The sequence below is a fragment of the Mugil cephalus genome, chromosome 6 (genome assembly GCF_022458985.1).
Source record: "Mugil cephalus isolate CIBA_MC_2020 chromosome 6, CIBA_Mcephalus_1.1, whole genome shotgun sequence".
In the NCBI taxonomy this organism is placed as follows: Eukaryota; Metazoa; Chordata; class Actinopteri; order Mugiliformes; family Mugilidae; genus Mugil; species Mugil cephalus.
This window is the reverse complement of record NC_061775.1, coordinates 26,488,939-26,516,149: the sequence shown is the minus strand read 5'-3', so window position 1 is coordinate 26,516,149 and position 27,211 is coordinate 26,488,939. Positions and strand designations below refer to the sequence as shown.

The 27,211-nt window shown below is 46.4% G+C and overlaps 2 protein-coding genes across 2 annotated transcripts; one reads left to right on the top strand and one right to left on the bottom strand.

Annotated features, from left to right (window-relative positions):
• Positions 1 to 1,284: 1,284 nt before the first annotated feature.
• On the top strand, positions 1,285 to 23,981 carry igfbp3 (insulin-like growth factor binding protein 3). The gene is made up of 4 exons (XM_047586930.1): positions 1,285 to 1,972; positions 4,764 to 5,011; positions 8,115 to 8,234; positions 19,328 to 23,981. The coding sequence occupies exons 1-4, from the start codon at positions 1,609 to 1,611 to the stop codon at positions 19,451 to 19,453; spliced, it is 858 nt and encodes a 285-aa protein (XP_047442886.1). The 5' UTR covers positions 1,285 to 1,608; the 3' UTR covers positions 19,454 to 23,981.
• igfbp1a (insulin-like growth factor binding protein 1a) lies at positions 23,440 to 26,345 on the bottom strand. The gene is made up of 4 exons (XM_047586931.1): positions 25,810 to 26,345; positions 25,498 to 25,667; positions 25,075 to 25,209; positions 23,440 to 24,751 (listed from the first exon to the last, which is right to left on the bottom strand). Exons 1-4 carry the CDS (start codon positions 26,189 to 26,191, stop codon positions 24,641 to 24,643), a joined length of 798 nt encoding a protein of 265 aa, XP_047442887.1. The 5' UTR covers positions 26,192 to 26,345; the 3' UTR covers positions 23,440 to 24,640.
• Positions 26,346 to 27,211: the final 866 nt, after the last annotated feature.

Below are 27,211 nucleotides of genomic sequence, written 5' to 3'. Positions count from 1 at the left end.
GCGGTCTGTATGTTTCATAATGAAGACCGGTTGAAACAAGAAAACAATAATAACACATCCCTGTGAACCTCATCACCTTCATAACACGACAAAAACAAACAAGGAGGGAACTGTATTCAAGCAAAGACGTTTTATTTGTTTGCCGAAAGCGTCTTTTTTTCCTTAGTTTAAACTGTAAAGGGCTCCTTAGGTAAATCACTCCCTGGACAGACAGGCAGACGATAAACAAGCCAAAGGTCAGAAGCTGAATATTTCAGACGAGGAAAAAATGCAGAAGGAGAAAAAAATGTGAAGTAATAAGAAAACTAATCTTAGCCGGAGACGTTTTCTTGCTATTCTGGGGGTGTTTCCTTACCCTCTGCTTGTTTTTCATAATGCAGTCTCAACACTTTTTCTGCTTCTGTGGTGGAAATCACACAATGGCTGATACTGATTGCTTTATTTTCTCAGTGTGTACCCCCCTCTCGCGTTTGTTATTGCAGAACAAGGAGGATATGCCGGACAGGGGGGCGATGCTGAGCCTGCAGAACCTGAACATTTTCTTCTAATAATTTGAAATCCTGTGAGGTCGATGATGGGGCGGTGATGGTGGTGGCAGCGGCGGCGGCGGTGGCGGAGAAACGCGGGATGGAAGAAGGTGCAGGGAATGTGGATGCTCGCCGTGGGGCTATGAGATGAGAAACTTGCGGGGGGGGGGGGGGGATAATGCAAAGTGCCGGGTCACCAAGGTCTGCGGCAGGTATGTGAAAGGTGAGCTACAGAAACCACAGAGCTGAAGGGGTCGAGGTATGCAGTCTGGTGGGCACGTGCTCAGTGACTGACATGTGCATCTCGACCCTACGGCTTTAACAGACCCAGAACAGTAAAACAATACCCACCGCTGAGCAAGTTATAACCAAAGAAATTATTGTTTTAGTGACTTAATATGGAGGCCACCTACACACCTGCCCAGAGGAATGTTTTTATCAGTATTGCACTTGGGGGGGTGAGGGGGAGGGGGCACCACCAATGGCATTCACTCACATACCATTGATGCCAGCAGGGGTTGTGGCCAGTGGTGCAGAAACCTCCAGAGGTTTGGGAACAGCTGACGCATCACTATTCTCCCTGCTGCTGTTTTTTTTCCCTTTCTCTCATTTCTTGAAACCTGCAGATGTCCATCTTATCTGCAAGATGGCAGTTATTTATGTTAGTGAGGAGTAGAGAAACGTAGCTACAACTTTCGATGTGCATACCATCTGCAGGACACACACTGCAAAGTTTCCTGTGCCGTGACAAGAAAAAGAAGTTGTTCTTCCCTGTGCGCACTAAAGAGCTGCAGACGAACAGCGAAAAACACGTTAAAGGTTTAAAAGAGTTGAATGTGTGAGCGGCTCTCTCCTCAGCCTGGATGCAGCAGTCCCTCATATCGGGGCTCTCCGTTTACATTATTCATACGGAGGAGGGTGTGACTTGTTGGCTCTTTTTTCCGCCTGTATAAAACGAGAAGTTCGCGTAAAAGAAAATACAGATGGAGAAGGCTAGCCGGCTCGCTGTGTCACAGAGAGTCCCCGTAAGCCTGCGTGACAACTCACATACTGTCCCTTTGTGACCAGCTTAATCGGCAGAATGCCCGGTCTCTGCGTGCTATGTTTCGCCGCCGCGCTGGCTGCATTCGCCCGGCTGGCCGGCACGGTGGGGCCGGTGGTCCGATGCGAGCCGTGCGACGCCGGCGCGCTCCTACAGTGCAAGCCGCTGCCGAAGGACTGCGCGGAGCGGGTGAGGGAGCCCGGCTGCGGCTGCTGCATTACGTGCGCCCTCGGCGAGGGACAAGCGTGTGGAGTGTACACGGCGCGCTGCGGATCCGGCTTGACCTGCCAGCACCAGCCGGGGGAGAGCCGACCCCTGCAAGCTCTGCTGGAGGGACGGGGTGTGTGCTCCAGCGCCGCATCCAAAAAACTCAACAGCATTCTTGTACCTACAACAAAACAAGGTAGGAAGTGGTGCTTTTTCTCCGGACTTTTACGTTTGGCATATTGCATCGGTGTTTGTGCGTGTGTGTGTGTGTGTGTGTGTGGTGGACTTGACAGGCGCCCGTTCCCTCAAGTTCTGCTCTTTATGGATCTGGGGAGGTCCCTCTCGATGGAAATACAGATTAAGTGCGCAGTATTGATAGTGGTAGAGACGAAGATGCGCAGACTAATCTGCTTAGGAACACATAAACACGCGCAAAAATTGTACTCTGGCTCGTTCTGCAACACAACACAACGTAAATGACCAACCTGAGCGGCGGGGTTCTGGAGGGGAGGTTTGACATTGCGCAGCAATTTGCTCCCTGCGGTTAAACAAATCCCGGGCTCCTGAAAGTTTGAGTGGATAAGTCATCTTCACGCAGCAATTAATCGCTGCTTCCTAACCAGACTGACACTTCTGTTTTTTTTTTCTTCTCTTTGCGCGCAGCTTCAGAGCACCGTGCGTAAAAATGCAAAATAAAGATTTATTTATTTTAAATATTTGAGGATTTGTTTGATTTGTATCATCAGCACAAACACACACTCAGGCAGTGCTTGACTAAACCAAACCAATATTTAAGGAATGCCACATCTATACTGGTATGTGCAGTGTGTAGCTGAGGCTGAGATCATGTCCTTGTCTTCTGTAATGTCATTTTTTCCCCCTCTTCAAGTAAATCTGGATTTTTGTACACAGCATGAAAATACTGTAAGTGCTGCTGCTGATTCTCTGGTACGGACTCTGAGCCAACACATCTTGGCAGGCAACACACACTCACACTCCCAGCAGCCCATGATCAATGAGAACCAACTGCATGTTTCCTAACTGCACATTTGTTAAAATTTATATATATATTGAGAGCCATCTTGTGCATGGGGGGTTTTCGTGTGAATGGGTGCATGCTTCTCACACTCCTCAAACGGCACACATGCCACCTCCATGTGAATACACACAGTTGTGTGTTTTAGGCACCGCTGACGTCAGGCCTCCAGTGTGTGTTTTCGTCTTCCTGGTTATTTGGTAATGTGTGGCTGCAAACCCTCAACGGTCACACACTTGCAGACTATTGACAACTACTTTTTTTTTAAACTTACGCACACATCTTTCTTCACTTTCCCTCTTCTCCTCCCTGTTTTGTTTTTCAGTTTGCAGCAACTGGCATTATTCCAATCTTAACCTGAAAACAACCAGGGACAGGTGTCATTCAACTTCATTATTGATAGTTTCTCCACCAGTGGAGATGGGGGGTTGGAAATGATCCCAAGCGCCCCTGTTGGTCAGAGTGTGTCAGTGCAGGCCAGTAGTTTACATCAATCCCCCTGTCCAGAGCAGTCTCTCCTCCCAGAGATTAACAAGCTCTCCTTACCACAGTTTGTGCTGTTTACTCCAGTGCCATCATGCAAACAAATTGCGTAATGTGTTTATCTGAAACTCCCCAGAGTTCCTAGAGAGGTTATGTAAAAGTTTATATAGCCAATAAAAATCAAGGCTTGCAAGAATCTAGAACAGGGTTAAATATCTTTTGTGGAGATTTACGGCCCTTGTTAAAGTGTTGAGAGGAAAACCAGGAGGTCGTCTCGGGCTGAAGTGCCCACTTCTGCCTTTGTCTCCTTGCAGCCGATGCTGTTGTTGACATCCGTGTTGTTATTCTAAGTTCTGGTGAGCCTGGGAGACTGTGGAGCCCCGCCGCCACGTCACTAATTGATCAGGTGGTCACGGAGTAAAAGGGGTGGGCTGCCAGCCTGCCTGCCCACACGAGCTACACCCCTCCATGCCCATCCACCGCCCTCACCGCAGCTCTCGAACTCAAAATCTGCTTCGAGTTAACAGTTTAAAACTGTGTTCGGGTGTGTGAGTCGCTCCATGTGTGCTGCCTCTCTCCGGAACGCCATCTCCAGGCTCAGCTGGATCCTTCCACTGTGGCCTGGTGGCGGTGGAGGTCGCCCGGGTGGCACACAGTGGGTAGTTTGGTCTTCTCCCATATCAGGGAGGAGTATTTGAAGCCCCTCCTCTCTTCTTCTCAGTCCTCTTTAACGATTTGAATCCTTCCATCTTCCGCTTTACCTGCCCTGACCTCCGCCCTGCGTCACACACGTGACAATATACATGACATGTTCTTCACAGTGTCCCTAAAATGTCTTGTTTACACCCAGTTCCTCTTTGTGGCTCTATCTCTCGGTCTGCATAACTGTGGAAATTTGTGGATATGAAATCATCATGTTTCTGTTTATTACTTGGCTGCATTTCTGGCTCCAAACAGCCCACAAGCCAAAGAGCCAACTCTGTTTTGTCAGTTTCAAACAGTCAAGAATTCTCCGCTGGATTAAGTGACAGGCGAGCAGTCATTCATCATTTTGTATTATAGTAATTTACAAGAACTGCAAACTAAAACAACACTGGGGTGCTGAAGTTGGCTTTTGATTCTGAGGTTAGGGATGAAGTTGGGGGGAAATAAGTGATCATATTTTGCAGCGTAATCTCCATTTTTTTGCACCGCATATGGTTGAGAAGAGGAATTATTGTGAGATATTTTCCACAGTGGGATTTGGGAAACCTTTATTTTATTCATTAATAGAAAGCAAGGTTTTGTTTTATTCCCAGGTCTGACTCGACGCTACGACAACATTTGAAATATAGTTTCATATTGGTGAAACCTTTATTCTAATTCCTAAAACTGGAAAAATGCACTGGAAAATCTTTAAGACATTTCCGACAGCTCCTGTGAAATACAGTGGCGTTTCGATGTTCACGGCTTACCTTTGCTCACGCAGAAAATGCTGGAAATCAGGTAGAGGACTGCTCCAACGTGACCCAGCCGATGACGGCGCTGCCCGGCGTGGTGACGGTGAAGGGTGGACACAGTCGAGGGCCGATGGACACCAGGCCTCCGCTGCACAACAAGCTGATCGAGAAGGATCAGAACAAGAAGACGCAGAGCTACAAGGTGGAATCGGTGTCAGGAGGAGCCAACATGGACATGCACAACTTCTCCCTGGAGAACAAGAGGGAGACTGAGTATGTAAGTCACATATACGCAGAGACAATGAGAGTTTTTTTGTCTTGCTGTTGATGCGTGGGAGAGAAAACGCTGATGACGGTGGTGGAGTCTAATGCGGATGTGTTCACACTGCAAGGGAAAAAAACGGGTACAGATACATAGCCGGCAGATTTCTCGAGCCCTCTTTCAGTAACAAAAAGACCACACCCTAATTGCTGCAAAGAAGTTTATTCATAGCCGAGACGTGGGGGAAACGGATGAATGTGCACATGGATGACGGTAGATTGAGAGTCAGGGTGGGGGCACATCTCAGGAAGCTTCTTTGGCTCCTTGTCTCCCAGGTTCCTGTAATGAAAGGTAGAAGAGGAAGAAAAGAAAACAAAACAAAAGAAGAGAAAAGAAAAGAAAAGAGAGGGATGGGGAGGTTTAGGACACACCTTTGTAGGTAAGCGCGGGAAATAGAATAACATGGGGCGTAGTCTCGTTCCTGAACTCAAGTTATAATATCTTCATTTGGCTCGACAGTGTGACCAAAAATATGTATCATGGTATGTTTTAAAAATTCTGAGTAATCATGTGTTCACAGCATTTTCTACTGGTTGGGAGAGGAGTTAATGCAGTAGATTGACTAAGGATGGACTATTTTACTGTGACGATGAGTAAATGTTGTAGAATAATCCCACACTAGTAGTAAAACAAGTTTGCATGGTCCCGTGTTAAATCTGGGTGCATTTACAGCTCGGAGATTAAAAACAGATGAAATGTCTTTATCAAGATGAAATCAAGAAACAATTATGGTTTCATTTATTTTGACATATTTATTTATTCATATTTAAACTGCTATGTCTGGAATGTCAATAGCAGCGCGGCTACCGTAATAACTGTAGTCTGCGTGCAACTTTTTTTTTCTCATTCATAAAATGATAAAATTGGGGAGGGGGCAGCTTTAGCCGGGGGACAGGTCATCCAAAACAGGGGCTGTCCCCAGAAATCTGGGACATCTGGTCACCCTAAAAAAAAAAAAAACAACTGGCACAGCCGAGCGAGTCTTCTCGTTCTGACGCTTAATTTTTCAGACCTTTCCGTCTTCACCGCGTCTCGAAGTGACACCACGTGTGTTTACAAGAGCTATCGTCAGATCTGAACACTGTGTAATCAAATACACCAGTATATTAAAAATTCATATCATAACGTAAAAAAATAACGGTACTTGGTATGAACTGCCCGGCCCTATGTTATTGAGTTGTCATCGGTTTAAAAATGAACTAGTGAAGCAAAGTTAAACAAAAGTTGAGGCCAGTTCAGTGCATCACAATCGAAAATAGCCACAAGTGTTGGGTGTCAGTTTGTTGGTTCATATCACCGGCTTACGTTGAAAATTACCTGCAACCTGATGCCTCATACCATGGACACATCATTTATGTTATTCAAGAAGCAACGTAGAGTTAATGTTACACTAACATTCATATTCAAATAGTTTTTATGGCAGATGTTGGCTTCAAATGAAACTCAAGAACTAGTTGTTATGACATGGAAATTCATGTACACATAATGTTTGGTGTTCGAGTGGCATCATTAAATGAAAGTCTTAAAGTGAGAGCACCGCTTCTAGGAAACTATTTTGAAGCCACAAGTTTAACAAGTTTAATGTTTAACGTAATGTAGGAGATGCAAAGGTGTAATGAAATGATGAAATGATATAACATTTTATCACACACTTCAGTTTCCAACTTGGACCTCTGCGAAAATGTCCAGTTGTGAGTTTGTGAACACCATTAGGGGGCGCTGTTCATGTGTTTCACTCGTGAGCACGATAAACGCAAAACCATTTGAATGTGGCAACATATTCCAAAAAGCCTCACATCCTAATTAAAGGCTAATTAAAAACAAAAAATTAACAAAAATTACTTTTTTTTTTTTTTTTTTAGCTAGTTAGCGCCTTAGTGTGCTTGTTAGTCATGCATGCTACAAAAAAAACACCATTTACATTTAACCAAATTCAAATGTAAAACGGAAAAGAGTCTGAAAACAAAAATGTTGCATGCTCCATTTTAGAGGCTGAAATTTGTTTTCTTTCTTTCTTTCTTGCTAGTTAGCCAAGCTAGCTCGCTGTAGTAGTTAGGGTGCTCTAACTCTTTCTATATCAAAAATAAACTTGAATAATACAATTTGCACACCTGGAAAACACCTGGGAATTACTAAACTAAAGAATTGCCCATTTTCTCTCTAGCTAGTTAGCAGTCTGGCTAGCTCTTAGCAAGACTTAGGAGGAATTACACACAGCTAGCTAAAGGACTGAAATCTCAAACTGGGTGGCTGAAGTAAGTCCAGGTAGGTAGGTTGGTGGGTAGGGTTTGTGGGTACGTTGTGAGCGTAATGGCCCCCTAACCTTAACTAGCGTAGATTGGATGATGATGTGTTGCAGGTCAGTTTGTAAGTTTAGGAGTAAATCGGATTGTCCTCATCGGCCTTAAGCCTCATTTCTCTGAGGAAAACACCACTGATTAGGACTCATTGTGAAGAGCGAGAACACGGGATAATTGGTTGGAGCTTTAGTCTGAGTGGCCTTTACGCAGCTAGCAAAGAATGTGCGTCCCTTTCAGCCTGTGGTAGGTGGTATGCATGGGTAGCCTCATGCACGTGCAGGAAAAAAAAAAAAAAAAAGAATAACAGGATACAAACAGTATCCTAAATCTCTCTGCTAAACATTGCTAAACAGTGCAATTAGTGGCCACAAGCTGCACAAGGTACCTTTTAAGGTAGCATTGTTTAAACACCATTAGCTTTGATTACAAAGTTCACATCTAATTTTGGGCTTTCTACCTCATCAAGCTTAGTCAGGTTAATTTCTGCACGTCTCCAACAAGGAATGCTCATCTAACCCTAACCCCTAATTTCTCTGTAACGAACACTAACTCTTATGTTATGATACCTGTAACCTGCTAGCAGATAACGTTAGAGCTCGTTTGTTTGGCGATTAATGGGACAATTACATTTTATAGTCTGGTGTTCATCATGAAAAATTACGGCGTTGCATCATTGTGTCAGATGTTGTTTGTGATCGGTTTTAAGGATGAGTGTAACACCGGGGGGTTGTTGGGGTGTGTGTTTGCTGCGTTGCCAGGGACCGTGTCGGCGGGAGATGGAGAGCATCCTGAACAGTCTTAAAATCAGCAGCGTGCTCAACCCGAGAGGCTTCCGCATACCCAACTGTGACAGAAAGGGCTTCTACAAGAAAAAACAGGTGAATGGCTCTCCCTGCTGTTTCATCTCCTCTCCGTCTTTTTACGCCTGACACACACACACACACACACACACACACACACCCACACACACCTGCGGACTTGCAAATAGACCCACCGCATGCCTGAACACTTCCAAAGAATCCTCAAAGACTCATCCCAGCCACCCACACATGCACAATCCCCTTTTTTTTTCTGCAGCTCAGGTTGCCTTGACAGCCACATCAACACTATATTATCAGAATGGCTAATAACCATGTATTACCCCTGTAAATGCACTGCAGCCGTCTGACTCATGCCTCACAGGAAATGAAGTCGGTCAGGTGTGTTTGTGGGTGTGCGGTGTGGGAGAGTGTGGGGGGTAGGGATGTAAGAATGTGGTCTGGGAGTGTGTGTGGCACGGTAGATGTGGCGGCAGGGGAGTGTATGTATGGCGCTTGTTTGACGGCGGTAGTTTTGGTGAGGGTGTGTAGGTGTGGGGTGCTGTTGGTGAGGTAAAAAAAACAAACAGGCTGTCACTGGTTTAGTTTTTCTTGTCCGTGGTGCAGCAGGCCGGGGCCACCCAAAGCCTGCTCGTTTGGAAGACGAGGGGGTCGGGGCGGTTCGGTGGGTGACATGTGCCGACCTGAGGGGAAGGAGGGGCGTGACGTACGCGGGACGGTGGCGGATGGAGGGGGAGGGCTTGTGCCGCATCATTGCCGAAACTCATGGCATGTGAAATAAATCCCTCCATCCCATTTCCTGAGTTTCTTATCAGAGTGATTCCACAGAGCTTGAGCCCCTTCTCAGAAAAGCATGAGTCACCAAAAAAAAAAAAACCCCTCAACAAGCGCCGTGAGTCAGAATCCGACCTTAAGCCATAACACACATCGTAAAATCATCCTCTCGTCTCCTTCTTCAATCTCTCCCCACGACCTGTCAAGTGAGGTTTCATTGTTGCTTTTATTAAAAGTCAGACACTTCCTTGTTCTTTTCCTGGATTTCATCAACAAACATCTACCGGGAAAAGTGTCAGTTCTGGTCTGAGTGTGCATAAATGTGTGTGTAGCGGCAGCGTGCCAGCTCTTGTCGCTCCTCTTCTTAGAGGGCCAGTGGAGGGGTGTGTGTGTGCGAGGGGGGAGTGGTGGGGGGGGTGGAGGGGCGGGTTAGTGTGCAGGGTGTTGTGTTAAATCCATCCGAGGGGATGTGCCTTCACGGTGTGTTGCAGAGATTTATGACCGGAAACACAGCGAAGAGGAGACCGTGTGAACCGTCTAGGGTGACAATACTCTGAAAAGAAGGGAGCGGTGGGGGGGGGAGGCGGTGGGGGTGGCTGGATAGACGGAAGGATGGGTGAGGGGTTTGGTGGGGGGGGTGGGGGGGGGGTAGAGGACGGAGCAGAGGAAAACTATGATATGCAAGCTGTCTCAGCATCCTAAAGTGATGAACCAGCCAAAACCTTTTAATATCGAATAACGCTGAAAGGTGGCTGGTTTCACCTTTCACATAAACCCTGAATTAAATGGGAAACTAACGCCTTCCTGGTTCCAAGAACCAACGGATCAACAGGAACTAAAATAGGAACAGTAAATTCCTTTTGTGCATTCTTGTTTCCTTTTCACTGCATTTAAAGAAATGTGAGGATTAGGCTAATGGCGGATTAAGTAACATTTTCAAACACAAAGATGTGCAGAAGTGGAAACGTAGAATGGGAGTTATTTAGCGCATGTGTGCATAGCTTTCTGACAAAAGAGACTTATTTGTAAAGGTGTAAACTCTGCATGTAACAGGTTTTTTTTTCCCATCTTCCTTATACTTTACGCGAAAGGCTGAAAGTTAGAGAGACTCAGATAAAATAAATGTTTTCAGCTTCCAGATGTTAAGTTTGAGTTGCGTTTTGTGAACTGTAGTCTGTTGTTTAAACGAGTCCCAGCACCGATTCTAGCAGACGCCTCCACTGAGAGAACCAGGGCTACAAGAAAATTCATGCGTCCACGCGAGGACTCAAACTGGGAAGAGGTATTTTTTTTTTCCTGCTGGAAAGCAGGACAAGGTCCTTAAGAGTTCCTAAAAAGGGGTTTCTTGGTAAAGCAGCTGTGCTCAGATTAGATTTGTGTCAGTTGCGCAGGATTTCAGCAGTTTTAACGGCCAAATAAAAATGAAATTTTGCTTCCCTGCTGATCTCTCTGGACACTTTCCAGATTTGCAATTCACTGCGCGAGGATTTATTGAGCCGCATTTTGGAGAAACAACAACTATTTGGCCGTTAGCTGGACGGACAGACTCGGAGGAAGTGGATGGAGACTCAAAACGATAGCACATGTGATGCCTCCTAAGTGTCTGTAGAGTTTCACAATGGCCACACTCAGCGGTTAGGTATTCGTTACGAAGGGAAGGACGGAATGAAAGGATGTCGAGATGCTGAAAACGAAAGGACAGGAACGTCTTCGTCTTTGAGAAGGAAGTTAAAAGTTGCAGAACAACGCACTGGTTCTGGAGACACATGAAAGTATATGAACTTTCAAAAGCCATTTTTCAGACCCGAGGCTTCGTACGAGAAAGATAAAATATCACTCGTGTCTTCGACTGCCAACAGGAAAACGTTTTAAGCATGTGTGTGTGGTTTTGTGTGTATGTTGCTGGTAATATGAGGCCTGTCGGAGGAGTTGAGCAGAGTCGCCCTACCTACCTCAGCTACAGTACAGAGAAACCTATTTTTAGCAGCAGTTATATGGATTGGCTCAGTATCCCAGTTCAGGCCATGCATTCCCCACACACCGACCCGCTCATTACACCCCTCAAAGTCTCACTCTCTCCCTTATTCATCCTTTCACCCACCCATCATTACCCCCATTGTGCCGTGCCTACAGTCATCCTCCCGCCTTTTGTTCTGGCTGCCCGCTCCATCATTCTGTCCATCCTGCCCTTCCGCCCACCTGGCTTTTCCTTCCTTGTTTGGCTAGGAATCACCCCGCGGAGGTTTGTGAATGGGACGGCAGTGTCTGCGTCCTTCTGTGTACTCTTCAGTGTGTGTGTTGAGAGGAAGAGGTGGTGGAGGAGGAGGAGGTGGAGGAGGAGGAGGAGGAGGAGGAGGAGGAGGCCGTGGGTTAAGGATGTGAGCCAGGTGCCTGCGTACCCTTCTGCCTCCTCCCTCGCCGGTTCCTGACAGTGCCAGGCCCATAAGGGCTGACTTATTGAGCGTGACTCAGAAGGATCTGTGGAAACGTACACACTGACCACAATGGCTTTATAATAACTGGCCAACCTTTGGGGACCCAGACAGCTATTTTCACTCTGTCTCTCTCGCTGGTTCTCTTCCCTCCCTGGATTTCTAATCCATCTCTCTTTCCTTTTCTTTTTTTTTTTGGGTAGCGGTTCTTGCATAATATGTAGAGCAAAGCAATACGTTTTATTATTGATGCACTGTTTTTAATACTTTTGCTTGGGAATAGAAACACTTTTTTCCTGCAAAATCATCGTTTCGTGATGCAAATTTCAAATTAGTAGCGAGTAAAGACTTAAAATTAAAGTTTGTAGCATTTTGTGAGATCTAGAAGGGAAGCGAATAATCCTCACTTAGAATACAGCATTTAACACAGGTGTTAAAATGGTTTTGGTTTATCCATTCTCAGCTACTGTAGAAACAGGAATCAGATTCACATTTTATCGTCCTTGGGGGAAATTTGCTTTACACTTTGCACACATGGCAAACATACGAACATAAAACATTTAACCTCCTGAGACCCAAAGATTGTTTTAATTTCTCCAAGATATTTAGGATTAGTAGAAATACTAAGAAGTGTAAAAACTCATATCTGAACTGATCATCATTGAATGGGAAGTAGTTTTTGGAAGAAAAAAAAGTCCTCATATGTGGACACAGGAATTATTTCATTATGTAATACAATAAAATCCCCAATGTGCAATAAATGTATGAAACTATTTCAATACCTGAACATGTCTGAGCAAAAACAGGATTGCAAACAATTAAGTCCCAGCGTCCTCAAATGAGTGCTTGCTAATTAGCGACGTTGAAGCTCGTTATTGATAGAATTTGTTAAATTTGCGCATCATGTCAAACGAGAAAAGTTAAAGAGCGTAAATAAACAAGTTTCAACCGAAAATCTTTACGAGGTTTTGTACCTTGTCTAGTTTCGTCCAGTGATTTCAGACACAAGCGTCCACTTATGAGGACAACAGGTCTAAATGAAGCAGAAAAAGCTGCAACAAAAAGGGGGTTAAGCACATAAAAACGTTTCAACTCATATAACATGTAGCACGAGTCACAATAGCCCACATATCACAAACAGTTGCACGAGAGATGTGATGGTGGGAAACCTCTACTTCCTGCTGAGGTTGTTCAGAGAAGATATGACTGAGGGGATGAAGCTCTTGGTGAACCGTGTCTGTATCAGATACCGGTGGGGGGGAGCGTGAAACATGGGCTGAGTTGGTGGTAGGGTTATGGCCGTGTTGACTAAAGGTTGGCACACTCTTAGCAGCAGAACCCGCTGCATCCGTCGAACTTCCGAGCTCATTTTCATTCATCAGTGTCGTCAAACACCAGACTTAGAACACTAGGAGCTCTGCAAAAGATCTGAAAAAAAAAAAAATAAAAGTTTGCATTCTTGTCTGGAGCTGTTTCACCACCGCCACCAATGTTTGGGCTCTGAAGGCCATGACTCAGCGGACTCAACGGTCGGGCCCGGCCGCTACCACAGTGTTGGTGGAGTGTCCCGCACACAAATATTTTAAAAACATGATCGTCTAGAACTGCGGTGTCAAAGTCGTTTTAGCTCAGGGGCCACATAACAGCCCAATTTGATCCCTAGCGAGCCTGAGCAGTCACATAGCGGCATAAAGCCTATAAATAATGACAGTTTTTTTTTTTCCATTTGTCTTAATGCATTATGAAAATTTCAGCACATGACGGCAATCAGCTGTTTAGAGTCTCAGTGTTGTACTATGTCTGCAACTTTTACTAAAGGTCTCCTATGTAACGTTACAGAATAAATTGCAAATGGTAGAAAAAACTGATCGGCTCGATTCAGGAGACGTTTTCGCTCCTATGCTAATGAATATTTGCTCCTTTTGAACGACGAATACAGCACACTGCCACCTACTGGTGGACGCAGTTGTTTGTTTTGATGCAAGCGTAGAGAGCATGTGCCAGTTTGCTGTTGGCTATGGTCTTTGTGGTGTGTTCAGGGGCGACTTTTTGGTCCAGACGGGGGCGACGTGAGGCGCTGGCCTTTGTTGCCGGTTGGTTCTTTGATGCCTCCGCCCCCTTAACGCCAACTAATAATCATTTTGATCATAATCTCTCTTTCCAAACTCTTTCGGCTCACCTGGTCCATCTACTCCTGCTCTATTTTAAAGTTTGTGTGGCTCCATTCTTCTAAAACAAACAAATTATTCTGGAGCTGAATTCCCTGAGACTCTCATTAAACTATTTCTTTTTTAAGAAAAGGCAATATCCTGCAGCTACTCTCAATGCACTTGCAAACACACACGGATGCACAAATACATGTGCATGCGCCCCTACACACAGAAACACATTGCGTTTTATGAGCTTGTGTTTGTCCTGTGGTCGGAGCAGGCTCTTTTTAATGTCCGTGAAGCCCAGCAGCGCTGCTATTAGCTGTAAAGACCAGCATCACAAGAGCACGCATTCATATGCACGACACACACACCTCATAAAGGTAGCATTATGAATGTGCAGGGTGGATGAAATGTGTCGGGAGTTTTTTTTTAGCGACGGCCTTGTGGACCGAGCAGGGCCAGTCAGAATACAGGGCACGAGGTCTGGGCTGACCCGCGGTTTAGACTCTGCGGATAAGGACAGTGGGATCAGTGAGCTCATTAAAGGGGTATTCTTCTAAAAAACGAGGTCCAGGTTGATACCTTAGGTGTGGTACGAGATGTCATGGTGTGGTGAGTATTTTCCTTGTGTTTCCTGTTTTATTTTGTAAAGTTGGTGAAGTTTCCCTCTTTGATTGTTGGTTAGTGTCTCGTTAGCTCCTCTGCCCATGTGTATATATATATATGTGTGTGTGTATATATATAGCGCTGCCTTTTCCCTTTGTTCTCTGTCACCTCGTCTGTTCTGTCACCCCATCAAACCTTCTGTTGTATATCCTCTTTGCCTCTTTATATTTTTTCCTTGTGGTTTGTCTTTGGTTTTTGATCTTGCAGCGGCGCCTTGAGTTCTGGTTTTTGAGTTGAGTTGTTTCTGCTCCCCTTAGTGCCTCGTATTTGGGTTTTTTCTTCCCTGTGCCGCTAAATGTCACGCAAGCGGTGACAATGCAGGTACAATTCAAAACTTTGGCCATCACAAGAAACTCCAATGTAAACTCCACAAAGACACACGGAGGAAACCGTGATTCGAACTGGCAAAGGACAGAAACAATGATCTACGAGGAACAAGTGAAACTCCCGAGGGAGGACTAGATAACCACACAGGTGGGAAAACCAAGTAACGGAAAGACACGGTGCGTTTATGGATACAGAAACTTCGGTCTTGCTCGGTTGGCAGTTCGGGGAAGGAGGAGACGAAGTAGAATTACTATCTATACTTTAATTCCTTATGGCTTGTATAAGCTAAAAAAACATGCAAACACGAGCTGAAATAAGTGATGAGTTCCATTTAATTTTGCTTCAACTGTCCCGATTAGAAAGCGCTGAAGTGGCATCCAGCTCTCAGTGGATGTGTGGCCGTCTTTCACCTTGTCCTACATTGTGTGTCTGTGTGTGTGTGTGTGTGTGTGTGTGCGTGTGTGTGCGGACTGAAGCGGTACAGAAAGGATCACTTGAGATGACTGCTAATAGTTCACAGATGAAAGAGAGACTGAGCGGAAATTCAAAGGTAGCCAAGCAACAGGGGAATGCACACATGCACATTTTGCTCTTCCTCTCCCTTCCGCCTTTCCTTTTGGCTTTTCAACTCTCCCACACGCACACACACACACACACACACACACACACACACACTCGCACACACACACACACACAGGAAAACACACACACTCCGGTCACATGCAGGACTCCATCATCATTAACCAGAGCAGGAGAACACAATGTTAAGCTCCTCTCCCCGCAGTCTCGTCCGCTGGGTCAAGGCTAAAATAGAAACTGTCCGCAGACGATGGCACCCCGAGGAGGAGGAGGAGGAGGAGGAGGAGGAGGGGAGGGGAGGGGGAGGCGGAGGGGGGCGGGACAGATGAGGAGGAGGAGGAGGAGGAGGAGGAGGAGGAAGCATGAGGAGAGCTGAGTTTACCAAAAAGAATCCCTCGATGATGTTGGTGTGTGAGAACGGGGCGTGTTGAGCTGCGTACTTGCCCCCAGACTGCTGCAGTAGTTGTTGCGGAGGTATTTTAATGGGCCTCTGTCTCTATAAAGCTGCCTTTGATCATGCTCTCAGGCTGCACGTGGATGTCGACTACACCGGAAACAGACACCTGGTCACACTCTAGAGCCTGTCTGTCTGTCCGTCTGCCTGTGAATACCAGGAGAGTTTGGGTTTTTGACGCTGCCGTTCCCTGGTGTTTGAAAGTTGAAGCCCAACGATGACTTTGAGATAATTTGCGGCCGTATGCGTCCACATCAGATGAGCTGTGTAGAAAGTACACAGCTCAAGTCCCTCATTCCTTTCATGACTTCCAGGACATAACAGCCAGCGCACATGTTGAAACCCACAACTCAGCTCATAATAGACATTTAACAGTGTGAAGCTTTGTTTGGCTCACACTCTGGGGCTAATTTCTCTAATTACTCGTGCCGACTTGAAAACGGTGTAGTTAAGGACCAACACCCTGCTTCATTTCTTATGTCCAGACTTTGCATTATACACCCGCCCCAGGTAATCTGATTCAAATGGACACATGCGTCTCCAGATCTAATCTCAGTTTTGCGGTTTTTATGTAAAAAAAAATACCAACATAATATTAGGCGCAGTAGAATAATTTAACAACTAATGGATTTGTACTAACCGCTGTTTCATAACCACAAACAGAGCTGTTTTTTGTGTGTGTGTGTGGGTCTTGAGCACACAAGTCTCTCGTAAGTTAGTTTGACTTACACAAAACTCACATCAAACCTTAGAAGTCAGAGGTGACTCGGAACTACACGCAACATGATCACATCAGTATTTAACCACATGCCAATACGTTTTTAATGACCGACTATAATTTAATTTCTTTCATTTCCGTTATCTCCTCTTCAGATTTATTCTGTATTTAGTTAGCTAGCAGCTTTTTAGTAAAGAATGCACAGAGCCTTTTCCTTTTCAGGTGATCATCATTTCTCATAGTGGTTGTGTGTGTTTTTTTTTTAATTAATCAGTGCGTTTACATGCACAACTTACTTCAGATATGCTACAAATTCGACTTTCTTAATGTGGTCCTTGTCCCAGTTTACATGCAATGGAGAAAATCCAATAACTGACGGGAACATGTCCTCCTCCTCCACACTAGGTGGCGATATGTGTCTTATCAGCAGGTTAATACGGCCCCCTCTCTGGTTGACCTGTTACGTCATATAATAAACAAGAGTCGTTCATGTAGCAGACCAGCATTTCAAACGATAACCAACAACTTAACATTGTCCAGTTAAAGTCGGATTAAGGCAATCATTCGTTTTTTTCATGTGTGTGTAAACTGAAGGAGGCAAAACGCCGCTGACACAAGATCAACCGTGTTGAGTAGGTGGTTTTTAATGTGACCAGAACTCAGTGTGTGTTCACACTAGTAAAAGAATGAAGTAAAAGGCGACCACACATGTGGTCAAAGATCTCATCTCTGTAATACATCCTTGATGCAGCCTGGGTTTGTTCACGACTGTATTTTATGGATCTTAGGCAGAATTTAGGCTTCTGTGCCAAAGTGTTGCAGAGGCTCCATCTCTTTTGCCGACAGTGGGTGGACCTCACCTCCCCAGAAATCACTACTCGCTGCACCGAGCGAGAGAGCGCAAGAGCTGTGATTGGTCCTCTTAGTAGTCACATGTTTTCTGCTTTAGTATTTCCAGCTGCTTGTCCATCTCCGCGACTTTTGAGTTGATTGATTTGGATCAAAAAGAATCGGAAAGGTACCTGAGGAGACATTTGTATGACTCGTGTTCGGCAAAATGCCTGCGAAAGTTTCAGCCGCCATTGTAGAAAGTGATGCAGGAAGCAGAAACAAAAATCAACCCGACTAGTATTTTGGTGGGTACTTGGAGCAGGTATAAATGTCTCACACGTGCGTCAGGTCCTTGCATGACCATGCATAGAAGCATATTTGCGACTTTAATGCAGGGTCCTAATGAGGCCTTAGGTCTTGTGCAGACTGCGAGAATTCGTTTTTTTCTAGTCTGATTTTTTAGACGGAACGTCTGCAGGGTTATTTGCAGGCGATCACATTTGTGTGTTGACACGTGACCGACCTACCCACCACGCTGACAGGTGAAGTGAATGATCTTCTTCCTACAAGGGAATGCTCTTCTGGGAAACCTTGGCATTCACGCTGGGTGCTGCGTAACACATATCACCCACCTTACACTCCACGTAACACCAACAACACACTCCCGTGACCTCCCCACAGCACACACATAACAGCCATAACTGTTCAGGAACAACTTGTTGACCCGGCCTCCAAGCTTTCTAGCATCCATGTTGTGCACCAGAACAAGCCCCATCAAGGGAAGTCTTATCTTGTACAGGAGCCAAAGGGTGCTCACAGAGGTCCCATGTCCCGATGGCAGGTAGCTTTAAAGGAGTGACCATTAGGTGCGTATTTGTACGTCCCAGTGTCAGGGGGTGACGATGTATGAGCTTAAGATTAAGGGTTAAGACACAACCCTTAATGGGAACCCCTTGGGAAAACAGAATGACATGCGGAATGGAGTTGGTCCAAAAACTCCTGCAGAAAATGGGCTCAAATGTAGACAATAAACTAATAGGAAATACTTAAAACGTCTTCTCACTTACTGACTAAATATACTGTCCCTACATACTGACTGTACTGCCAGACAGACAGACAGACAGGCGTGTCTCTGTCCCGGCTGGACTCCTCACCTCCCTGTCACCACCCCCCCTGGTGGGAGACGATCGGAGGTGGGAGGATTATTCTGAGCCTCTGAGTTTAGCCATGGCTCCTCTGATTGTGTCGTTTCATGTGCACCCCCAAATGGAGCTCATAAAGTTGCCACTCCACAAAGCCCGCCCTCCCCACCCGTGGGACATCTGATATTACTGCGTACGTGTGTGTGTGTGTGTGTGTGTGTGTGTAAGCAGGTGTGGGAGGAGAGGGGGTTTACATACAACTCTTGTTTGCGTGCGCCTTCGTGTTTGCTAATGTGTGTTAATGCGCACGGGGCGCCCTCGTGCACGCTCGGGCCCATAATCAGCTCCAGATGATTTTGAGTGTCTGCCAGCTTCCCAGAATAGCAGCGCTGGTTTCCCTGCAGCCCTCCGACTGGCCTTGGCAAATATTTTAGCAACTCCATGTTTACCTTCACACTCCTTCACTCTCACTCGCTCAGAGCGCTCCTCCATTCCCCGCGCCTCTCTGTCACGAATAATCTGCTTTTTCATCGTTTATCCTCGGCGGTCGGAGCGCGCTCCTCCGCAAGCGCCTCAAGTCGGACAAACTCGGCAGCGGGCTGGTCGCACGCGGCCTCAGATCCTGATATGCAAAGCGAGCAGCTGCTTCGTCCGCGGTGTTTGTCTCAGGTCGCCTCTGCACATAAAAAGTCGGAAGGCAGTTCCAGGCAGCAGGGCATTCCACTCCATGATCGATGAGATGTTTGTCTTATTAGACTTCTGCTGAGGCATGACTTGGCCTCGTGACAAGCCTCCGAGATCTAACAGCCAACAGAGCGCGAGCTGGAGAGATTGAGTGTTATTATAATACACGCATGCACATGGAAGGTAGTGTTGATAAAGCTGTGTCAAGGTAATAATTCCTCACCGTGGAAACCTTAATCTGTTTTCAGAAACCGCCTCTCCTTCTTTTCTCGCTGAGCTAAAGAAGGAAGGAGGTCGGAGCTAGCCATTAGCGGCAGAAGGCGTTTGGTAAAAAGAAAAAGTTTAATGAGAAGCAGAACTTTCATCACATTTTTTATTTGATTTTGTTTGCAGTGCCGTCCATCCAAAGGCAGGAGGCGGGGATACTGCTGGTGCGTGGACAAATACGGGCAGCCTCTCCCCGGCTACGACGGCAGGGAGCGGGGCGAGACGCAGTGCTACAACCTGGAGAGCAAATGAGAGAGGATGGGGAGGTCGACGACGACGAGTGGAAGGAGAGAGGACGGCAGCATAAAGGGGGGTGGGGGGTGGGGGGGTGGGGGTAAGGACTCAAGAAAGAAAGAAAGAAAGAAAGAAAGGAGAAAGGAGGAGAGCCTTCTTTGCTCTTGCATGTAGTTTTCTGTAAACATTTGAAGGAACTCCGGACCTTTGATTTCAGGTTCTGTCGGAGAGGAGGGGAGGGGAGGGGAGGGGGGGAAGGAAGGGGTGCCAATACAGCCTCCTGTCCATCACACCTCATCTATTCTGTGCTTAGGGAACCTCTGTCCTTTCTTTAAAAAAAAAAAAAAAAAAAAAGGTTAAGCTAAAAGCTGAGACAGAAGTGGAGGAAAGAGAGAATCCTGTCATCTGCACTATTCTTTTAGAAAGAGAGGAAGGAGGGACTTTTCCACTCACTTTAAAGAGGACTCGTTTGTGACTGTGACCCCCCCCCCATCACCACCACCACCCACCCACACAAAAAAAAAACCTTTCTATCGTGTGTCTGTGTGTTACCTCGAGAGTCCATGTGTGTGTTTTAACGTGTGCGCGCCGGCATAACACACGTGTGCACAGCTGCATGTCTGTGAGTGCGCGTTCCCAACAAAAAAAAAAAAAAGAAGTGTTCATTGGTGTAAATACTGTACATCCCTCAGCTCAGTTTAGAGGTGTCAGACATCCCCAGCCCCCCCAGCCCCTGCTCCAATAAACAATGCAGAAAGAAAAGGAAAAAAAAAAAAAAAAAAAAATCTCTGGCTCAGGGTCCATTTTGAAGTGAAGGATTATGGGATGGCGGGGCTTTGACTTTTTATCGGCCGCCTTCGGTCTTCCTCGCTGCCTCTCGCTCGTTGCTCCAAGGGGCAAAAGAACAGAAGGAGGCAAACTGTGCAGATACAGTGCCTTAAAAATACAAAACATGCCTCCCCTCCCCTTCTTCACCCTCTTCAGTCCTCAATTAAAGGAATACTTCGCTAAAAAAAAAATAATAAAAAAATGCACCTTGTGATTCAGAACCTTTTGCAGAGGAGAGATGCTGCAGGTTTGCAGCTTGCAGTTAGATTTGACTCCAAAAAAAAAAAAAAAACTGTAAACATGGAAACTTTGGAAACGGCTCCTGCAGCACCGTCCACTTCGCCCACTGCTGATCCGTATGTCAACAGGAATGTTTCCGGGCCGAGTTTCAGAGCTGTGAGGTCGCAAGAATGTGACGTGGAGCATTTTAAAACAAGTGGGAAAATACTTGACTAAGAAATCTGCAATCTTTTTCACAAGTTTGAATAGTTTGGGTGGTTGAGTCACAGGAAGATGTTTCCTGAGTTGGAAAAGTGGCCAAATAATCAGGGGGATGTTATCTCCTTGTGTTGGAGGCAGAAAAGTAGCCGCTAAAGTAAAAGTAGCACCAAGCACGAACTCGATTGAGGCCAAGATGCAAGTAAATGTTAAAATAGCTCGTTAGCCAAGCACAGGACACATACGGGCAGTGGAGCGGCGGGTTAAGCTGCAGGAGGAGTTAACGAAGTTTCCATGAACGTTCGGATACGGAACGCAATGAATCCGCTGCAAAAGGAGCAAACTCTCCGGAGGAATTTTCAGTGGTGTATTCTTTTTGAAGGGCTCTCGTGCCGCCCTGTAGTCTTAGGGATCAGTTTGTGAGTTAGCCCGTCCTCTGTCTCACCATGATATTTTATATTTTGCCTTCACCCCCGCCCTCCCTCCCCCTCTTGTCCCTCGCCCGTCATGCAGCTCCGGTGCTGAAGTCCTCCAACCCTTTATGTTTCCACCCCCTCTCTCTCATCCAAAACTCGTTGGGTCCTCACGTCCGTGCCTGACCCCCCCACCACCCCCGTGTCTCCGACCCTCTCAATCCGAACTGTTCTCCAGCACCCTGCCCACGTTCAGTCCTCTTCCTGTCAGCGGTGCAACCTGGTGTAGGCTTGTTTGAACGGGGTGAGCCCGGTGTGACCGGCCCGCCCTGCCGCAGGTGCCAGCTGCCCCTATGCTTCAAGCACAAGCACTTAAAGCACTTTAGCTGTGCTGCTACTCGTCAATGCATGCAGTTAAAGACAATTGGACCTATCCGCGTCTGCATACCTTTCCGTCGAGGTAATGTCAGATGGAGCAGTGTGATACTGTAAGAAAACAATAATAAACTAGAGAGGAGGAAAAAAAAGAAAAAAGTGAGGCTACACCAGGACTTCTGACAGCAAACTTTGCGAGCACCCCTCAGAAAATCTTCCATTCAATGCAACTATTTTCTTTTTTTTTTTTTTTTTTTTTTTTTGGTTGTTGTTGTTGTTTCTTTGAAAAAAAAATTGCTTGTATGATCGTATGCCAACAAATCTCCACGAGGTGGACGCAGCACCAAATATGCATTCACACAAGTGGTAGGGGGTCTGAGGAAAGGAGGCGTGGTCCTCCCCGAGGAGCTTCCTGCCCGATGCTCTCCCCGCATCCTGTGTAAAGACTTGAAACGTGGAGCGAGTGCCGACAAAGAATGCTTGCCCAGTAGCTTGGTAGCATGGAATCGGCTATACACTTCCTCCAATACGCAGCAGCAACTTAGAAACCAGCCTGTTGGTGCTATACCCCATCTACTCAAAGACTTGATGTAAGGGGAGGAACATACATAAAAATATGTTTAAGCTATTCCCTCCTTAATATTTGTAAGTGTGTCTTTTTATATATTATTATTATTATTATTATTATTATTTCCTGGCCAGCTCTGTGTCTGACTAGACATCATGTACAGTACTTAAAAATAAAAAAAAAATATTTATCTAAGAAAGAATTATAAGCTGATCCAAACTAGGTTTTTTTCTTATGAACAATTCAGTGACTCACCGATTGCACAGCAAAGTCTATATGATTCAGTGTATTGTGGGGATTATAATCACTAATGAATGTTTTGCTTTTATTTTTTAAATGAACCTTTTCCTTCAGTTGCTCAACAGCATCACTGGTGAAGCTCCGCGCCCTGCAGCAGGCCCACTGTCGGCCTCGGGCAAATCTGTGTCAGTCAGTCAGTCAGTCAGTCAGTCAGTCAGTCAGGTCTCTGGTCGTCTTAGTTCACCGCTCCTTAAGGCCAGTGAACCTCTCACCTGTCAGATACGTCACTTCTCTCTATGCACACCCATCCATCCCGCCTCAGTCTGTTGTTCAGTGCAGGGCCAGGATCACTCTTCTGCTTTTTTCATTCGCTGGTCACGTTGAGACTCTCTGTTCACGGGTAAAATTAAAATGTATTTTTTCTTTTTTTTGTTTTTTTTGTTCTTCATTTCAAGTTTATCCTTCAAAGTTTGTTGTTTTTTTTGTTGTTTTTTGTTTCATGATACTTAACTAGAAGTCACACAGCTATTATTTTCTCTGACAAAGGAAATGATTCAAAGTATAATTTGAATATTTAATGTCTTTTTTTTTTTTAAATAAAAAGTGAACACATTTCAAGAAGCCGTCTCTTTTCTTCCTTTCGTTTTCGCTCCCTGTCATCAGCAGCTCATAAGTCCCATCTTTAATTTCTGCAGGGAATCAGGGAACAGATTTGCTGCTGTTGAAGTCCTTGAATGCAATCAGACCCCTGCCTACCCTCCCCACCACCCACCGCCCTCCCCCCTCCTCCCCGGTCCTGGAATGTGTCAATAAGGATAAAGCAAAAAGTTTAATTTGTAAAGAATAAAAATAAATCTGGTGGTGCCAGGCAGGCTGGCAGTGAGCACGGGGAGGTCGAGGCGAATTCCTGTGCCCGACCAAGGCAAACAAGAGAGCGGGTCAAAAGGCAGCGCAGGCGAAAGCGGCTAAAGTTAGACAAGGACCTCCACTTCAGTGATAACACTGCTCACAAACACACTGAATATAGAAAATGTGGTGCATCGGCCTTTCACAATCTCCACGGAGCTTGTTATGACTCTCATGTTTTTGGACGCACAAAATAAACCGGTCTGAGGTGAAAGAGAGGCCGGGGAGCGCATAGCTGAGGTTAATGTTTTTATTAAATATATCACCTTTTTTCTTCTTACATTACATCTCAATTACAAAAGTGTACATACACACGAGTGAGCAGTTAGTCACTTTGGAATAGACTCAACGTGAACAATAATTCTCCCTCCAACAGCAGCATGTGGATAAAGCGTGGAGCGGCCACACCTCGCGGCGCCGCCCCTGCTCTTTGTGGTCATGTGTTCTTGGTCAGAGAGAACAGCGACATACAAAGTAAAGTAGCGAGTCTTTTTCTTTCTTTTTCTTTTTTTTTTTTTTTTGACAGATACATCGACACAAGTGACACGTAAATATCGGAGGTAGGTAAATGTAGAGATACCCGTCTGAGAGGCGGCGCAGGGCGTTGCCGCCTGTCATGCTATCTGCAGCCCCATGGAACCATGGGAAGTGTTTTCTGAGACTGATTGAGGATTCCCCAACTGAGAGTTTTGCGTTGACTGATGAGAGCCGACGTGTCACACCAGAAAATATAAAGACGACAACAAAAATAAAAACGAAAAAAAAGACAAAAAAAAAAGAGAGGACATAACAATGGCAGCAAATTGAATCATTAAAAACAACATTTAGAAATACTTCTAAATGACATTTGGTCACTCAGTGCTTTTGTTCTTGCTTGGTTTGTCTCAAACCAAACCTCCAGACAACTCCTTAAGGGTAGAGCGAGCTCAACTCAGCAGTGGAGTTACTCAGAGCCAAGATACATATATACACTTTATACAGGCATAAAAATAATAATAATATAATAATAACAATAAGGCAAAAAAACATGATATAAATACTCATGAAATAATTACAAATAAAATGCAAACAAACTGAAATAAATAAGGCTGAAGAGTTGAAGTAAATGCATCAATATTAAAAATCTGCTTTTCAGAAAAAACAAAAATAGATATTTCTTTTTTTTTTCTCTTTGGGACGGGTAGTTTGAGGAGGACGAAGGGAGAAGGAGGGAGGAGGGAGGAGGAAGAAGGAAGGAGGGAGGAGGGAGGAGGGTGGCTGGGACCAACAGTCCCACATTGACAGTGTACCTGAATTCAACACCACCATGGACGAGATCAATAAATAAACAGCAATCAAAAAGGAAAAAAAAACAAAAAACAAAAAAAAAAACAGTGGCTTCTTCGTCTTCTTCTTCTTCTTCTTCTTTTGTGTGAGACTCAGCGGAGGCGACTCTCTTTAAGGGCACTCGGCGTCTGCAGGCAGGTCGGTCGAACCTAAAATCTTCTTGCCGTTCCAGGAGTTCACACACCAGCATCGACCCCTCTGTCCGTCCAGAGACGACTCGCACTGCATGAGGAGGGGAGGGAGGGAGAGAAGAGAGGAGGAGGGGGTGAATAAAACGCTTTCATTTTCATTGTACGTGTGAGACAACGCATGCACGGTCATGCCAGCGCACAGCCGAGTGTCATCACACTCAAACAAAAAAAACCCAACGAGGTGAGGCCTTAACAAATCCCTACGCCTGCTCACACACAATCACTTTAAAGCTGCGGTTGACACAATCTTGGCCGTGTGCTCTCACGCACAACCTGGTGAGATTCTTTCAAACCGAGTGGAGTCATGAATCAGACCATCCCAAAATAACAAGAAAGACACCCAAAGACACCAACCTGCTTGGGTTTGTACAGGCCGTGCTTTTCACAGTTGGGGAGGTAGAATCTGGTTAACTTGTCTCCCAACTTCTGGTGGGATTTGGCAATCTTGTCCAAGGCCCTCTGCAGCTCCAGGTGACAGGGCCCCTGCACCTGCACAGATAGGAGACAGACGGAGAAGGGGGGGAGGGTTAAAGGAGCAGAGCCAGAAATAATAATTTTATCATCAGCACGCACGTGGGCAGACATCGAGCTACACATAAAACTTGTAAGAACAAGCATCCCCCAATTCTATCTCTGTCTCGTTCTCCTCGCCGTTTCAAACAGCACATGAGCTCCCCCTTGTGGCGCACCGGTCTTCTCTTAAACCTCCCCCAAAAAACTTTTAGCAACATATTGCGCGGAGGATTTCACTAAATATTCCCGCTATCTGCGTCTCACCTGCTCGACCAGCTTCTTGCGGATGGCGATGAGTTTGGCTTTCATGCTCTCCTGAGCGTCGGCTGCAGCCCTCGGGTCGTAAGGCTTACTGTGACCGGGGAGGTAGTGGCTGGAGCCGGGGTCCGAGATGATGGCTGTGTTCTCCATCTCCGCCTCCGGCTCTCCCTGATCTGGAGGAGGGGAAAAAAATGAATGAATATGAGGACACGCCGACTCAGTGTGAGTGCAGAAAGTCAAGTGTGTTTTTATTCTTCCCAGTGATGAAGATGTGGAGAAGCAGAGATGTATAACGTGGAGGTGATATAGGCCTACCTTGTGCCTCTTGCTCGGGGGTGGGTCGGGGCTCAGCGCTCTCCGTGCACACGGCCTGTCCGCGGGTGAGGGAGTGCAGCGGCCTGGGGTCGCCGGGTCTCGGGGTGCACCTCAGTCCGGAGCCGCACGGCGCCGTGTAGATCCCGCACTGCTCCCCAGTCTTCAGGGCGCAGGCGAGGCAGCATCCACAGCCGGGCTCCCGCAGCACCTCGGCGCATCCGGGCGCCACCGCTGGACACTGGCTCAGCTTCTCCGGAGTACACGGGGCGCATCGGAACGGCTCTTGCCCCACCACCGGGGACCCCAGCGTCCCAGTGACCAGCGCGGAGCACAGCGCTGCCACCACGACGTGCTTCAAATATAATCCACCCATGGGCAACATTGTTATCTGGCTACTAAATATAGAATGTAGAATGTGGAGCAAGGCAGAGAGAGAAAGCAATCAAGAGGTGTACGCCGGATTCCCACGGTCCTTGCTCAGTTGCGTCTTTCGTTTGATTTTGGGAAAATGTCTAACTGTTCGTTGCGCGCAGCCGTATTTATAGCCGGGTCCTTGACGCATCGGCGTTATGAATGATTTCTGAAAAGAAGGTGTAATGATACGATGGGCTCTGATTGGCCGATTGGCGTGTCCGGTCAGGCAGCTCATTTGAATACAACAACCGCGTCAATATTTATTTTGGAACAGGCAGTGCTCGCACGTAGCGCCGACGAGTGACGACACCGGTGTTTGATGTTGCAATCAAGGACCCCCCCCACCCCCTTCCCTCCCTCCCTCCCTCCCTCCCCTCCCTCCTCTCCCTCCCTCCACCCCCATTCTCACCCGGGTGCCACACCAAACTACTTCAACTGCCACATTACAGCCAGGGAGCACACCGACAGCTACTTAAGAGTCTTTTCCATACGTTGAAACGGGAACAAGTTCACACCGGAGCCGCTTTTAGACGGATTCCGGGAGAGAAGCAGCTCTCCGCTCTGTTCCCTGACGCACACGAGCGCCTCTTTTCTAGAACAGCGTTGTCTATTCATGAGGGGGTTTTTCCACTAATTGTCCTCTCCGTACTTCTTGTACAACTTTGGGGGAAAGCTAATAATGAGCAAATTACGCACGCCCACGCTGCGCGCAGACAACCCAGAATTTGTCACGAGAAAGCATCCGAGCTTTGCAGAGGGAATAGCTGCACGGATGAGTGGAAGGTGTGCGTGCGTGCGTGTCCGTATGCATGTGTGCGCGTGTGTGTGCGTGTGTGACGACTCTCTTGTCCGCTTTGCGCGCTGCACTCACTGGAGCCACGTTCTGGGCCCCGTCCAGGAGATGTCCCGGCGTAATTACCCGTTTCCTGGGATATTAATAAACTGCAGCTTTGAGTCGGGGCTGCCTGACATGGCCACAGACACGTCC